This window comes from Prionailurus bengalensis, chromosome C1 (genome assembly GCF_016509475.1).
Source record: "Prionailurus bengalensis isolate Pbe53 chromosome C1, Fcat_Pben_1.1_paternal_pri, whole genome shotgun sequence".
NCBI classification, from domain to species: domain Eukaryota; kingdom Metazoa; phylum Chordata; class Mammalia; order Carnivora; family Felidae; genus Prionailurus; species Prionailurus bengalensis.
In genome coordinates this window covers 140,300,915-140,318,397 of record NC_057345.1, presented here as the reverse complement: position 1 = coordinate 140,318,397, position 17,483 = coordinate 140,300,915, and the positions used below count along the sequence as shown (strand labels likewise).

Genomic DNA, 17,483 nt, shown 5'->3' with positions numbered 1-17,483 from the left:
TAATGCCAAACTGCAAGCAATTCTCACTTACATGCTGTTTCCTCTGCCTAGAAGCCCTCCCTACACTTTCTATCAGAAAACTACTATGTGTTCGGACATTATTTTCCTCATTCCTCCAAAATGGCCACCTAATTAATATCCCATGGCTCTTTAATGCACTGAGTCTAACTGGATGATCCTTTGACAAAAGTAATCAATTATTTCATTAAGTGCTTTTCAAGCGTGTAAATTAAAACCTGTATTTGTGCATTTTACAATACATATGAATGCTAAAATATCTGGGATAGAAAAACTAAATTAGTGATAAAAGAGTAAAAAAAACACATAGTCTAGTCAAAGGGAATACATTTTACGATTCTACATTTTAAATAGTTACAACCATAAAGTATTTTATAAAACAGTTTGTTTCCAAATGTCTGTAATGTTGGTTAGAATTTTCTTTTTTCTCTTAAAGCAATGAAATAAAAATGTTAAAATATAATAAAATGTATTTGTTATAGCATTCTCTTTACATTGACTATACCATATAGACAAGAAAAAAGAGGGTGTTGCCAGACCAGGTGCTAAACTATAAATATGTATTTATCTTTTAAAATTCATCCTTTGATACATAAAGGTCTTTTAAAAACAGCACTTGTGAAAGTGAAATTAAGAATTTAAAATTGCAGGGGCACCTGGGTAGCTGAATTGGTTAAGCAACTTCAGGTCAGGTCACGGTCTTGTGGTTTCATGAGTTTGAGCCCCATACTGGATGGGCTCTGTGCTGATGGCGCAGAGCCTGCTTATGATTCTCTCTCTTTGCCCCTCCTATGCTCTCTCTCAAAATAAATGTAAAAACTTAAAAAAAAAAAAAAGATTTTTAAAATTGCAAACATCTTGCTATAAACTGTTGCAATATAAATCAAAGAATTATCTTCATGATTTACAATTTGCATTAGTTCTTTGGAATCTTTATAATTAAATGATTATTGCCAGGGGCGCCAGGGTGGCTCAGTCAGTTAGATGTCCAACTCCTGATATCGGCTCAGGTCGTGATCTTGAGCCCTTCATCAGGCTGCATGCTGAGTGTGGAGCCTGCTTCAGACTCTCTCTCTCCCCCTCTCTCTTTAGATAAATAAATAAACATTAAAAAAATATAAATGGTTATTGCCCAAATTAGCAAAGTTTACATTAAAAATTGCAAAACAAAATGCTAAAAAATTGTTAAAAAAATTATTGTTGGTTATTGTTGGTGAATATTTACAATTATGTATTAAGTATCTTAAAATATTGATAATCTTTGGTTCAGTAATTCTACTTTTTTTTTTAAGTTTATTTATTTATTTTGTGAGAGAGTAAGCATAGAGAGAGAGGGAGAGAGAATGTCAAGTAGGCTCTACATTGTCAGTGCAGAGCCTGAAGCAGGGCTCAAACTCATCAACTATTAGATCATGACCTGAACTGAAACCAAGAGTTGGACTCTTAACTAAGCCACCTAGATGCCCCTCAGTAATTCCATTTTTTTTTTTTTTAACGTGTACTTATTTTTGACAGCCAGAGGGAGGGAGAGTGAGAGAGAGAGCATGCATGTGAATGTGAATGGGGGAGAGGCAGAGAGAGAGAGAGAGAGAGAGAGAGAGAGAGAGAGAGAGAGGAACAGAAATACCAAAGCGGGCTCTGCTGAGACAGCAGAAAGCCTGATATGGGGCTCGAACTCATGAACCGTTGAGATCATGACCTGAAGTTGGCCGCTCAACCAACTGAGCCACCAGGTATCCCAGCAATTTCATTTCTAATAATCTACTTTAAATACAGATGGAAAAAAGAGAAACATTCATTTTTATAAAAAGGAACACTGAAAACCACCTAAATATTCCAGAGAATAAATTCTATCCAACTGAGAGAATATAATGGAAAGTAAATACCACATGAGTGGCTACATAAATAATGCGGAAAATGTTTATGCTATACAACATCAGGTGAAGAAAGTAAGAATCAAAACTAAGAGGTCAATTATGTTTTAAAATATAGCAATATAAAAGACTAGAAGGAAATGTCTTTAAAATAGTTTTAAAACAAGCACCTGTGGAAATTCATCTTCATCTGAGCTGTGAAAGTCATATTGCTTAATGTCACTCTTATTGATCACAGGCAATGTCTCAGGAGTGGGTTGCTGAGATGTTATCAAAGCCTCTGCTTTAGGCTTCTTTGGGTACTTCTTCTTTTGACGAACCACATCAGAAGCCTCTTCTTTCAAAGACAAATGATGAGGGTGCTGTTTACATGACGATTTTTCCCCCAAAAGGAAGAAATGAAAATCATTTTAGAAATCATGAAAAACTATACTGCTCTTTGAAAAACATACATTTTTACCCAGGAGGTGATTTTATTTACTGTTTTTAATATGCAAAAATTGTGGTCATAAATTGAAAAATGTTTTACTTTTTTCAAGTTGTGATTAAAAATAATAATGGTACCTAAATTTGCTTTTTATATTGTTATTTATACTTTAACTATGATGTTAGTGATTTAAAAAAATTACTCTATTATTATGCAATCCAGCATTTAAAAGCACTTACATTTAATTTTAATTTTATTTAAATCCACTGTATTAATGATTAATAAATTTATTTGAAAAATAACTTGAATTAGATTATAAATTCATTAATTTATTTCTACACTTACTTTCAATTTTTAAAAATGTCTATGTCTGGTAATCTTTTTGAGGAAAATGAGTTTATTAACTAGAGAAAAATTCGCTTTTTTAGAATTACTGCCTCAACTGAACAGTAATCAAACTGTTCTCAAGTACCCTAGAGTTCTGTGATAGCACTTTAGAGGTCATCTGGCAACCAGACTGACATATGGGGTGGGTTTCCAGCGCCCCCTGCTTTCCACCCCTCAGCAGAGAAGCTCTGTTACTATCTGTTTTGACATACATAGTGGTATTCCTCTTAACAAATAGGGTTCTACTACTTAAAAAGTTTGGAAATGATTGTTCTAATAGAGCACCAAAGTACAAGCAATATTGAAGTGAAAAAATATTTAAGAGGTTCTACATTTTCCCGTGTAGTCCACATTTTTGTTAAAACTACTGCAGGGTCAAAAATGGTACATACAATGAAAATGTTGCTTAAATGGCAAATTATTTAGGATATAGCTAGGTTTCCTACAATGGTTAAATCTATGGCATCAAAAAGAGAACCTCACCCTCTTCGAAACTACCTATATTTTAAGGTGGGATGTGTGACAAGGTAAATAAAGTTAGCTATGTGTAATGGGGTGGATCAACAATGAATGAGCAACCGTATCTCTAACACTAGTAAATATTCTGAGTGTTTTTCCTACAGATGATCTAAAATAAAAACCTAAAATATAGGAAAGGCTGATTCTGTCAGTAATTTCAGGTTGAGATTTTTATCTTCTCTACCAATCATATACTTGGAAAAAGCATTGGTTTATATAAAATGGATTTTAAAAAATAACTTAGAAAATAACATTTATTGCACTGATAACATTTTTGGCTATAGAGGCAAGTGTGTTTTAAAAAGAATCAAGTAGGTGGGCTAGATGCCTGTGATTAATAAGAAAGAACTTTTATGTTTGAATTGACATCAGCTGATTAAAGGAGGAGTCTTCCTGCTCCACATTCTTCTTTGACCTTTAACAACGAACCCAGGAAAAGTAAGAATTGTGTACATTTTTAAAAGATGAATTTTCCACAAACACCCTATGTTGCTTTTTAAATCTTGCTATATACAAAGTTCCACTGTCTAAATGCTCAGTCAATACCTATTTCTTAGTTAAATCTAAGCTCCTTAAAGGTTTTATTAATGAATACTTTAATTAATGTACCAAGTGAATACTGAATAAATACAATTTCTTGAAGTCTAAAAGACTTAAATAATCACTGAATCTGGCTCTTTATTAGCGAAGAAAATAGCATCTGGAAGTTACAGGACTTCTTCAAATCACTCAAAGTAGATAGCAGTTGATTCTGGAAGTGATAATGAAACTAAGAATAACTTTCCATAATAAATAGTCTCAATGAAGAAAGCTTTAATCTTAGATTTTGATGCCTGCCACTACAACGCAGGATTTGCTAAGGCTAGTGATAACAACTCAACTTTAATTACCCATATTCTCTAGAGAAGCAGATAGCACAGTGAAAAACACATGGTTTTTGGTGTTAGACCTAGACCTAAATCTCGAATCAGCCACTTATTAGCTATATAATCTAGAAGTCACTCAGAGATAAAATCTGTGTCAATGGGCTGCTATAACGATTAATGAGTTAATATGTATGTAAAAATTCCTAGCAAAGTGCTTGGCTAATAGTAAAAACTAACACATGTTAATTACTTTCTTCTTTAACCAAACTATACTAAGACAGCTGATGAAACCCCTAATTGTCTAAACAATATTATCATATGTGCTTCTCCCCAGAGGATATTCACCTTAGTTTTACATTCTTGGACTTTGTGATGATTTCCATTATGAAGAGTTGCTGGAGTGGCATATAACTCTTTTTCTGATCTATTGATTTTCACTTCATTAAGGATTTCACCGCCATAGTCTCCCAAATGATATCTTGAAAAGGTCACAAAATATAAGAAAATGTTTTGTAGTTGAAAAATAAATTAGAAAAAAAAAAACCCAATGATATCGCAATTAACTAGAATACAACTAATTAATTAGTCAGATTATTCTTTTAAAAAAAGATTATTCTTGAAAGAAAATTTACAGGAATAAAGAAGTTCATATTCGGGATATAGTAAGACAAAAAACAAAAAACCCTCTAAGGTATACAGAAGACAAATTTCTCATATATTTAATATTTTCAAACAGTGGGAAATGATGTTTAGAATGCTTACCTCAGGAATCACATAAAATTCTGTCAGGTGTAGTTTAGTCTATTTAGTTATGCAGGAAAAGGACTACTGCATTAGAGACACATTTTTAAAATGCGTTGAAACAAAAAATGTTTTCTACCTAGTTAGAAAATAAAATCATTTAAACATTCATTTCCCTCAAATTTTAATAGAAACTTTAATAAAAAGGATGGACAAAATGATCTCTAGATTCTTTTCTAAATAAAACTAAAGGATTCTGAAAAAAAATTAAGTATATTAGAGGATCTACACATAATACACATAAAAATATACCCCAAATTCGCAATCCAAACTGATAATCTAACTTAAAAAAAACTAGCAATACCCGGATTCTTCAAAAAATGTAGATTTCATTTAAGAATCCATTTTAACTGTTTTAAAGCATGGCAAAAAATAAAACAAATCATTTGGTTATATTCTGACCATCATTTAGCTAAAGCTACCATTAGTATATAACAGCAGCAAGGTTACCTTTTTTCCACAACTTCTAAGGTTAAGTGCAATAATTCTCGTTTTGTTTTCTCTCTTCTCTTAATCATTTCCAAAATTGTTATGGCTCTACTAAACTCTCGTCTCAGTTTCAACATCTTTTCATAAGAGGCTTCATCATTCTTACGATTCTGTTGAAAACAACAATTTTAGAAGAATAAACAATCCAATCATCATTCCATTTTCATTCAACAAAATCTTATGAGATCCAAAACTGTTTCATAAAGCAAAATGTTAAAAAAGTATTAAATATAAAAATGTTAAAAATCATCTTAAACAGCAACTACATAAGAGAACCTATTTAACTCTGAAAACAGAAGTACAAGCAAGTATCTCTCAAATATTAAAAAAAAAAAATGCTGCCCACTGTTGAAAAGATGGAATGATAGAAGGGATAATTCCAACGTACACACATTTTTAGAAGACTGCCTGAAACAAAACCTAGTGTATCAATCAGAAAATGCAGTCTACTGAAATTGATGCAAGGCATTTTCCAGTGACAGAAACAGTTCTGTTAAATCAAGGTTACCTACCAAAAAAAAAAAAAAAAAAAAAAAAAAAGCCAAAATGGGTCTCTATCATTCACCTCTGTAACTGCAGGTTGGAAGGTTCAATATACCACAATGTAAACACAATGACAATGACAAGCAAAACTTCCTATCAGAAACTCAGATATAAAACTGAAAGTAGGATATAAAGTATCTCAAAGAACTGGACTGTCATGTTTCAAAGTAATAACACCTCACTGCAGGGCAGAAAACAAGTGAAAACTCTAAATTTCAGAGTGTTGTTAAGAAGGTCCCACTGTGAAGCCTGAGATTTAATTTGAACAACTCCAAATCAAAGTCCTGCTTAATAATGAAAGAAGGCTCAGTTGTAATTAGCAACTATTTGCATAAAAGTTACTGTTAATATAAAATATTGTGTTTAATCAAATAACCATAGAATATTTATAGTAGGCATGGAACTATTTGTTTAAAAACAGACCATTACCACCTCTCATTCTATGTATACAGACACTGCACTTAAGCAATCTTCCCATCCTTGAGTTAATAATACAATGACATTAGAAAGAACCTGAAGCCAGGTTTCATATTGGAGGATTATAAAACAGAAAATAAAACTTAAAGATTCAAAGTTTTACTTTTTTCTTTAATGTATAGTTTCTTGTATTTGAAACTTAATCATCACCTATAAAACATAACCTAAACTAAATCTCATTAAGGTACTGCGTACCAAGTATTTTAAATGTTATATTAGTCATTCTTTTATTTCATCAAAAGGAAATTAATTTTTTTACCCCTTCAGTACTATGTGACAAAAGGCAAAATCTACAGCATGGTTTTAAGCAAGAAAACTTGGCAAGCAGGCAGAAATACCTCCCAATTGAAAAAAAAAATTAACATTACCAAGAGCAAATATTAAAGTGTCCCCCTGTACAGAGTACTGCACATGTCCCCTATCCTCAAAAGGCTTACAGTCTAGTAAGAATGAGACATACAGATTCAAAAGATGAGTAATAATATAAGGCTACATGCCAGCTGAACAATATTCAAAAGTGCACCAGAACCTTTTACGATCACCCCCCTCTTTACTAAGTGTTTTTTGTGGACTATATGCTTCTGCCCTGTCTTAACCATTCATTTTCTGCTCTCTTTAGGCCCAAATTAACTACCCTTACTAATTTTTCCTTTCTCTAGTCCTCTCTGTTTTTTTACTTTTTATTTACTTTTGAAATAATTTCATATTTACATAAAGTTAAAAAAATAATATGAACAACTCTTCTGTATTTTCATCAAGATTGCTCAAATGTTATTTGTTATTTTACATTTGTTTTATCTCTGTCTCTGTATGTATTTATTTAGTCTATGTTGTGAGGAACTAAAATGTCTGTGTCCTCTGAAAATTCATTTTGAAACTCCAAGGCCCCAATGTGATGGTATTTAGAGGTAGGGCCTTTGGGAGGTGATTAGGTCATGAGGGAGGAGTCCTCACAAATGAATTTGTGCTCTTATAAAAGAGACCTCAAAGAGCTCTTTCTCTTGCTCCTTCCACCATGTGAGGACACAGTAAGATGATCACTTCTGAATCAGCAAGTAGGCCCTCACCAGACACTGAATCTGCTAGTACCTGTATCTAGGACCTTCAAGCCTCTAGAACTGTGACAAATAAATATTTGTTGTTTAAAGCACTCAGTCTATGGTGTTTTTTGTTACAGCAGCCTAAACGGACTAAGGCACATACACATGAATGTATAATAAACACATACACAAATATGCAAAATTAGCATATTTTTTTAGAGTTTATTTTGAGAGAGAGAGAGAGAGACAGAGACAGACAGAGAGAGGGAGGGGGAGAGAGAAAAGGGGAGAGAGAGAGAGAGAGAGAGAGAGAGAGAGAGAATATGAATGCGGGGCTCAAACTCACCAACTGTGAGCTCATAACCTGAGCCAAAATCAAGAGTCGGATGCTTAACTGACTGAGCCACCCAGGTACCCCTATTTAAAAAACATTTTTTGAGAATGGTTGGGATGTATACTGTCCCTTCATCTCTAAGCACTTTAATATGTACTTTCTAGAAACAATGATACTCTCTTATATAACCAGTAACCATTATCGAAATCAAGAAATTAACACTGATGTTATCGTATTATCTAATTTAAACACTTATTCATGTTTCACTGGTTGTCCTACTAATGTCCTCTATAGCAATAAATATAATTGTTAAATATGTATTTTTATATGTTTACGTAATTGATGCTATGAAGGACATTAGCAGGACAATTATTTTTATTATTAAATTCACTCATAACAGTAAATTTTTTCCTGGTCTAGGGTCTGATTCAGGATTACAATTGCACTTAGCTGTCATGTCTCTTTAACGTCCTATAATTTGGAATAGTTCCTTTGACTTTCTATAGTGATCATAGTCTTGACATTTTTAAATAGAGGCCACTTAGTTTGTAGGATGTTCCTCACTATGGGTTTCTTCAATGTTTTGCCACAGTTAAATTCAGGTTATGTATTCTTCATAGGATTATCACAGAAGTGATCATTGTATCCGTCTCTTATATCAGGAGTTAAATGATAACTATTTGTCCCATTACTGTTGATGGTAATTTTTATCCCTTGATTAAGATGCTGTCAGGTTCCTTTAGTCAAATTACTATTTTTAATTAAAAAGGACACTGTAGGATTATGTACCTTGTTTCTCACCAAATTTCCTCCCACTGATGTAGTATCCACTGATTCTAACTTTTGCCTGAAACAATTATTACTATTGTGGCGGCCAAATGGTGATTTTCAAACTTCATCATTCTACTGAAACTTGGAAATTTTAAAGTTCTACTGTAAGGAAAAGTGTTCCCTTCTCTTTTATCAGTCAATCTACCAACCAACCATCCATTCATCCATCCGTCCCTCCCTCCCACCCTCCATCCATCTATCCATCCATTTATATTAGTATGGACTCATGGGTTACTATGGGTTATTCATTATTTATTTTGACATTTAAAACTTTCCCACATCTGGTTAGTAGAGTCCCCCTTCAAGCTGGCTCTTGAGGCCTTCTGATATGGGTCCAACATGCTTTTATCTTTAATCAACAGTCTTACTTTCTGGCATAACAGAATGTTTCAAGCGTATCTTTATATTTCCCAGCCCTAGACCTGGAAACACTATTTTTCTAAGGATTTCTGGTTCCTTTTGATGGAAAATGGTATTTAAAAATCAAGATCTAGGGGCGCCTGGGTGGCGCAGTCGGTTAAGCGTCCGACTTCAGCCAGGTCACGATCTCGCGGTCCGTGAGTTCGAGCCCCACGTCAGGCTCTGGGCTGATGGCTCAGAGCCTGGAGCCTGTTTCCGATTCTGTGTCTCCCTCTGTCTCTGCCCCTCCCCCGTTCATGCTCTGTCTCTCTCTGTCCCAAAAATAAATAAACGTTGAAAAAAAAAAAATTTAAAAAAAAAAAAAAAAAAAAAAAAAAATCAAGATCTACATGCTAGGCATGCTCACTGCTACTGAGTATCATTGCTTCTAGACTCAGCGAACAGAGCTAGAAAATACACCTGTAATATATGTATGTACACATACATTCACAGATCTATTAAAAACAATGAATTCATACTGATATCTTTTCTGTGCTTTTAAGATGGCCCTATCCCTGTTTTCAAATCTATTCACTTCCTTTACCGTTCCTCAAAATGGTCTCTGCTCTGGACCAACTCTTTTTTCCCTATTCCCAGTTACATATTATAGTTCTGACCTACTGCCCAATCTTCAGGGAAGTAGTTCTCAAACTGCTGCACTTTAGATTTAACTGGAGACCTTTTAATAACCAAGGATAATTCACAGGAGATTGTTACATGTGGCCAGACTGAGAACAACTACTTTGAGTTTCCTCTCTTGTCTTTCTCGTTTATTCTGGGCCACAGAGAGGGAGGAGAGAAAGCACAGATGTTAACAGTTGTATATATGGGGTTAAACATATTAAACACACATGCTGATTTAAGACTTCCCAATCAGCACTTTCAGACATGTTGGTGCCTTAAGACTGTCTCATTTAAGAATGTCCTAAAAGTACTTAAGCACTCCCAAATTAAATATTAGTTTACCAAATTAAAATTAAATTCTAGCCTGCCAAGCAAATATTTCAGAAGTCCTTTATTTTAGCACCTCTGTATGTAGCTATACATGTGTTTTCAATCTGTGGAAACAAAAAAGTAGAGAACCTTTGCTAGCAGTATTCATTTTTGCAGATCCCAGTGCTTGCCCACCTCTGGAACATCTAGGGGTATTCATTGTTGACTGCGTTCCCAACTTTCTCATTTTGAACCATAAACATTTTGAAGCAGCATCAGTGTGCATGAAGGGGAAAAGTCTTTGGTCCCAAAATTGAAAACAGAGAGGAATAAAAAGACTACTGGAAAAGAAAATGTACCACTCTGCAGAGGAAGGTGAAAATAACAGGCAAGAGAAAGGGTAGAAATCAGAGTGTCAGGAAAAAGCAATACTAGTTATTGCACAATGAAAGCACCTATACATTGGAATGCACTACTAGCAATTCCCAATATGCACTGGTTAGAAAACAGTGATTTAACCTATTTAAGAATAAAGCTGATTTAAACACTTAAAATGTTGTTTACATGTTAATAAATACTGCCTAGTTTTCAGTTCTTCACACCCACTCACTGAAAGTCTAATGGTATACTTCCTTCAAAAGACACTGCTAAAAATCTGTTTAGGAATGTATCTGAATTAATTACATTTCTTTTGAAAAGCAATTAGTAGTTCATATTTTTCAATGATTCAGGTAAACTTCCCCTTCCTCATGTCTAATTGCCTATATTTACAAATTTACCTCATTCCAATCTTTTCTAAGCAAGATGTTACACTTTCATAAAATATCTCAGACTATCTTATCTAAGAACTAAAACGCCAAATTGAAAACTTAGCCTGGTTTAGGCAATGTCATCTAAACTTGGGACATCTAAGACAGACTTACAGAAACTGGTTATTAACCGGTAGTAGAATTTTTCCTAAAATATACTATTCCTGGCAGCTGTTATGTTTCACAGCTGTTACATTCACAACTGACAAGGACAAGCTTTTCATGTTAGGAGAAACAGGAATCCATAGAAAAGGCTTTGCCTCCCATCATAATTCCTCATGGCTTTTACATTTATATGTTCTAATTTTTTGCAATGCTAGAGAATGTGTTATTGTGTATGGTGTTTACTGTTAATTATGAGAAATAGAAGACAATGAATACCACCTGTACAATAACACTTTCTTCTATAACATATCATTCCACAGCATGAGACCCTGTTTCTCTTATGTAAAATTCTGGCTCACACTGCTTGTGAAAGGCAGATGGGGACAAGTTCATCAATTAGAAATCTGACACAACTGACAACTCAGAAAAGAAGAAAAAGATTCCACTGTTACTTCTGACTATGGGAAGAACAGGCTTGAAAAGAACCTTTCCTTCCTTCCCATGACCCCACAGTAGCTAAAGGGAGTCAAGTTCTTTTTTATACCCAAGAATTAGAATATGGTTTCAAAAGAGCTATAAGCTCTTAAGCTTCCCAAACAAGAGGATATGTATAAAATGTATAGTTTACTGAAGAGCTCAAATTTCTGAGATATATAAAGATATAGAATTTCTTTTACTACTTCAACTGTTAAGTCTGAAATGGTAAAATCAGGAGACTATAAAGGGCATGGATATTGGTTATTGTACCAACAGAAGCTACTGAAGAGCAGGATTTCTAACATTTGGTTCAACAATGTTATTAGCTCCTCTTTATGTTCAAGGTATTCAAAATTATTGAAATTATTAGCAGAAAAAAATTGATCTTAAATACTATTAAGGCATACTAATTAAATCTAATTTGCCCATTACCTTTCGAGTTTGCATTTTCTCTGTTCTCCTCCGAAAGGCAACATAAGGGTCATTGTTGGTGGAGCCATCTCTTTTCTCTTGTTTTATCTGAGGAATGAGGGACGGCCCTCTACAGTTTTTACGTTTTCTTACCCAGTAGTCATACACAGCTTTAATAAGGTAATCATCTTCGTTTAGCAGCAGTTTTGCTTCCTGAAGTGTTACAAGCTAAATGAAAAACACAAATTGTCATCAACTATGTTTGAAAATGAGAAATCAAAGTTAAACTATTCCTATAGAAAAAAAAGTGATCAGTCTAACGATGATCAGACATCATGATTGCAGAAAACAGAATTCAATTCAATCTAACAAAGGATTTGTTAATAAGGAGATTCATTCAAAAATTTACATTTTGCCCTAAGAGGTAGTAAGAACCACAACTTAAAATACTTAAGAAGACTGAATGAATAGTAGTGGGAAGACTGCAACAGATCTATGCCTCAGGTAAGTCTTGGACTAGAAGACACCTCGGGTCCATCAAAAATCTGATAATCTGTGTTTCTATACATTTGAAGATCTAGTTTTCAACAGTCTACTGGGTTCTTTCTGTGCTTTTGTTTTCCAACAGAAACCAGAAGATACAGAACGTTTCTTTCTATATCTATCTACAATGAAAGATTAATATTTTCTAATATATTACAACTAATATAACAACTTTCTTTTGAAACTGTGAAGAATAAACTTAGCATGTTTCCAGAGGTTTAACACTAAGCAATCTTGAATTTCTTGTATGAATTACATATAAAGGCAATTCTTCTAGCAAACCTACTTTAGTACTAGAGAATCCTTGTTCTCAACACTCATTCTGCTAATAACATTGTTACATCTGTGACAGCAGCCCTCAGATGATTCCCTTGGAGTTTTGACACAGGTATCTCAAGGATGTCCTTCTCTGTTATCAGTACAGTCAACATAATGTTGACATATCTCAAACTAAGGTTTGTAAAAATTTGCTTGGTCACATCTGTTTCCTTGTTCCTTGTGAAGACTGATCAGCTTGAGCAGGATGGATTATGGGTTATCCATACCCATTTACAGGGAACTCTAGAAAAAGATCATGGAGTTAAGGCTGGAAAACGTCAACGAAGTGCTGTTATCACAATCTTTCTACTTTACCACTTTGGAAATGAAGATTCATTTTCAAAACAAGTTGAGGTATCTCCTAACAAATGTTTCCTTGAAACTCAGAAATTAAGGGAAAAATTTTCTCAATGAAACTGTAAGATCAACATATGAATCAATATGAGGGTTATATGAAGTCAATGGAAGACGGCATGACCCACCAAATAAATTTGATCTCTGATTTCTCATACTGGTATAACTTCATAGAATAAATGCAATAATCATTTGGATTTCCAGTCCTGTGATGGTGATTACCAGGGTTAATTAATTAGTTGGTTTCTTATTATAATTTGGCTGCCAAGATTGGCCACAGGAAGAGACTACACTGACAATGTCAACTCAAGCATTCTAATCCATGTAATGATTACTTTTAGTGTAATGAAATTATATGTGGCCATACTTTGGCTTATTCAATGTCTCAGTGGAGTCAGCTTCAACTCATCTGAGAGTCTGAGTAACTTGGTCTTTAAAGTGGAGGGCCACAGCCTGGAATAAGAGACCAAACCAAAAGCAGCAATATTTCCAAACATCACTCTAAATGGGCAACTCTGTTAGCTCAAGTTCTCTGGAACGGCCCAAAGTCTACAAGGCCAGTGGTAGAATAAGAATCAAACTTTCTGGATCCAGTAAAATTCTACCTCAGGACATCTGAGTGGCTCTGTCGGTTAAGCGTCTGACTCTCAATCTCTGCTCAGGTCATGGTCTCACAGTTCATGAGATCAAGCCCTGCGTCGGACTCTGCACTGACAGCGTGGAGCCTGCTTGGGATTCTCTCCCTCTCTCTCTGCCCCTCCCCTGCTCGCTCTCTAAATAAATAAACTTAAAAAAAAAAAAGAATAATTCAAAAAAACACACCTTAATAAAACACAAAAACCAAAAACCAAAAACTTGACCTCATGCTTACAGCATCATAGCATTACGAGCAGCTTTCATGTGCTCTGGGGACCAATGGTGTGATATGCTACACACCTTCAGCTGTTTGTGGTCATTCTGCTTCTGATAAAATCTTGTAACCTTCACTAATTATACTCTAACTCTAGAGTGTGGAGGAGGATAGGTTTCTTTCCATCAAGCTGCAGAGCGGTAATGAGTTTCTTATCCAACATTACTACCAGAATAACACTGCTTCCTATCTCCTGCAGGAAGTGTCATGGGATTAAAACACTGCCTCAGGTCTCCTTCTCTGGTACTTCTTGTTCCTTCTAGGAATGTCCTTCTGCCTGGTTGATACATACCCTCTTTATATCTCAGGTAACAAGAATTCAATACATTGTTTACAGTTAAAGATCCTGACCTTTCTTTCCAGTGTTAACTGTATTTTCTCAGTTGACTGATGTTTTTATGTTGCTATACAGTAAATTTTTATTTTAACCATTCTGTTAAAAGTATCTTTAGCTATTCTAAGGCAATTAGTGTCACTGGCATCATTATGATCACAGTGACAGCATCAGTTTGAGTGGGCAAAAACTATTTGCACAGTCTCAAATTATGACACACGATTAAATATCCACAAAATCAGAATCTTACTACTTTTCTATCTTAAGAAAAAACTTCTGCCATTTAACACTTTCTACCAGAAAGCAGTGGAGACCACTATTTACTTGATAAAAAGGTCTGTGGTAAAATTTATTATTTTTAAGACAGCTCGGAGTTGTTTGGTTTCCTTACTTTGGGGGCCCGGAAGTGAGGAGATTAAAAATTATTCTACTAGTGGGCTTTTCTTCTAGACTACTACTAGCTCCATGAAGACAAAGATCATTTAGTTTGCTTACATACAGATTTATGGCTTAGCAATTTCAATAAACACATTTATAATACACAAATGAATAAATTATGCATAAAATTAATGTTTTTTAATATAGTCAATTAAGCAATAAGTAGTTAATAATCAACTCCTATCAGTCCACCATTGTGTTACATAGCTTGTAGGGAAGACAGGAAAAAAACTGATAAAACCACACCTACAGAAACTTACAATATGGCAATGGACGCAAGGCAAATACAATTTAAACAATAAGTGAACAACGTAAGAACTTTAGAACTGAGTATTAGTGCATTAAGATATCTGAAAGAATCATAAAATACTCCATCTGGGAGTGCCTGTGTTGATAGCTTAAGATACAAGCATAAATTCTGAGGACAGATATTGAGGGAAACAGTAACAAACACGATGTAGAGGAAAAACGGAAGAGAAGATGAAGAAAGAAGACAAGACTCAAGAAATGTGGAGGTCAAGGCGCCTGGGTGGTGCAGTTGGTTAAGCTGCACCTGGTCACGATCTCGCGGTCCGTGAGTTCGAGCCCCGCGTCAGGCTCTGGGCTGATGGCTCAGAGCCTGGAGGCTGTTTCCGATTCTGTGTCTCCCTCTCTCTCTGCCCCTCCCCCGTTCATGCTCTGTCTCTCTCTGTCCCAAAAATAAATAAACGTTGAAAAAAAAAAAAAAAAAAAAAGAAATGTGGAGGTCAACAGCACCCACTACTCTAGGGACATTTAGTAGGATACAGGCTGAAATGGATGGATGACAATGAGAAAGTCAATGGTGCCCTGGGTGCAATTTCAGTAAACTGAAATGGATTGTAGTATGGGTAAGAGTTAAACAATACAGCTAATCTTTTAAAAATTTAACTGGTGACAAAAAAAAGAGGAAAGACACAGGGTAGTATTTTATAGAGAAATATGAGGTCAAATGAAAGGCTTCTCTTGGAAATAGGGACCCCATGACATATTTTTGGGCAAAGGTAGAAAGACTGAAGAAGTGAGAGAAGAGATAATTAAAGATGAAATATTCAAGGAATATACAGGTGGAAAAAGAAGAGTGAGAATTAGAAATTTAGGGACCAAAGGGATTAAAAAAACCCCACATCATTGTGAGTTTTGGGAGTCACTGGAGAGATGAGGAATACAGTACAGGATCATGTGGAGTTAAGAGAGCAAGTCAGAAAAGTTAAACTTGAGAGGTCTGGGGACTATCTAGGTGGAGAAGCCAACAGGCAACATGAAAAGAGAAAAAAGAAAGTCCTGGAGCTTGAGAAGGAAGTCAAGGGTAAAGATATATGTATTATTACCCTCAGAAAAATGCTTGCTAAGGTGATATTATCCCAAAATACATAAGGTAAGAATATCAAGAACAGAATTTCAAGAAACCCTGATGTTTGCAGAAATTAATGAAAAGGACTCAGTAGAAGACAATTAGAAGGAATGGTCAAAGAAAATAATGTAAAAAATCAGAAGAGAATGAAGTATATTCCAAAGAGCAAAGGTGAGGTGTTTCAAGAAATAAAGAGAGCTCAATTAAAATAAATGAATGAGGACTGAAATTAATCACGGCATTTGGCAACAGGAATTTTCAATAATGACTTCACTGCAGTAGTCTCCACAGAATGATGGGAGCAGAAGCTTTGTCTCAGTCTATCTTTTATGTCTTTTCTCTGTCAACTTAATAAATATTGCTTTAACCACAAACTTGATTCCTTGCCTTGAGATCTGCTACTATGTTAGCTGCCAAAAAGGAAAAATAAAGAAATTCGTGAATCCATAGTTCAGGTACCTGGAATGAGAAGAGTCTTTGGTATCTTTAATCCTTAGTTCTAATAACAGGACCATTATCTTGTCCCTAAGGCAAACTTCTACCTTTGTCTACACTGCCAAAAGCAGGTGTTACTATGCTCTGAGTCTACCCAATTTTAGGGCTTTGAAGCTTGTCACTGAACAAAAAGAACTAAAAAAGGATAGTGTTGATTGTATGTGGACAGTTAAGTGTATTATTGTTCACATGTGTTTTGTTTATCCTGCCTCACTTAGATGAGAAGCTCCCCAAGGGCAGAACTTCTGTCACCTCCCTTGTTCACCTAAGCACTAAGTAATTACTGACTGAAATGAAAGAAAGCAAATTACAGAACAGAGCATTGAAGGCTTCTGAGGATATAACTTCAGCCACCAAGAGTAGTTTTTGAGCAATCATGAAAAATAGCAGATATACCAAAATAAAGACTGAACCTAAGATTGCCAGAAGTTTGCAAAAAAGAAGAAAAATGAACCTATACCTGATGCCAGTAATCAAAATGTTAGGAAAACTGTGAGCACTAATAAGAATATTTTCAATATTCAATTTGATAATTAAAACAAATTTCCAATAAAAAAAGACAGTCTTTCAAAAAACCAACTAAGTTGAATTTTACAACATTCGGTTTCCAATGTACTTTTTTTGATTGCACATCAAATATTACTTTCCATCCAAATGGGGGGAAAAGACTGGAAGAAAGGCTAAATATGCAGCAGGCATTTCACAATGGAAAAGTTTTGAAAAGTGTTCTGAATAGCTGGTAATGCCTTAAGGATTTAAAGGACTTTAGTTGGGAGGTAAAGGAAAATAATGAATTTGTAATGGGTAAACTACTGAAAAGTGTTAACAGTCTACTATAAAATGTTTACTTTTATCTCTAACTTCTTACTACATTAATAACAATTAATATATTAATACACCACACAGATACACCAAGCAATTATTTTTTAAAACAATTTATTTTTAAAATCTAATTACAACAATCTATACATGTTCATTA

General features: G+C 34.5%; 1 protein-coding gene across 3 annotated transcripts in view; it reads right to left on the bottom strand.

Moving 5' to 3' along the window:
- Positions 1 to 17,483, bottom strand: part of EPC2 (enhancer of polycomb homolog 2) — a 122,168-nt gene that overhangs the window by 22,041 nt on the left and 82,644 nt on the right. For 2 of the 3 annotated variants that reach the window (XM_043576652.1, XM_043576653.1), the window contains exons 4-7: positions 11,762 to 11,968; positions 5,343 to 5,491; positions 4,437 to 4,569; positions 2,063 to 2,254 (exon numbers count right to left, since the gene is read on the bottom strand). In XM_043576652.1, coding sequence (XP_043432587.1) covers positions 2,063 to 2,254; positions 4,437 to 4,569; positions 5,343 to 5,491; positions 11,762 to 11,968 — 681 coding nt within the window. The remainder of the gene's footprint in view (positions 1 to 2,062; positions 2,255 to 4,436; positions 4,570 to 5,342; positions 5,492 to 11,761; positions 11,969 to 17,483) is intronic. The other variant, XM_043576654.1, reaches the window with a different exon arrangement.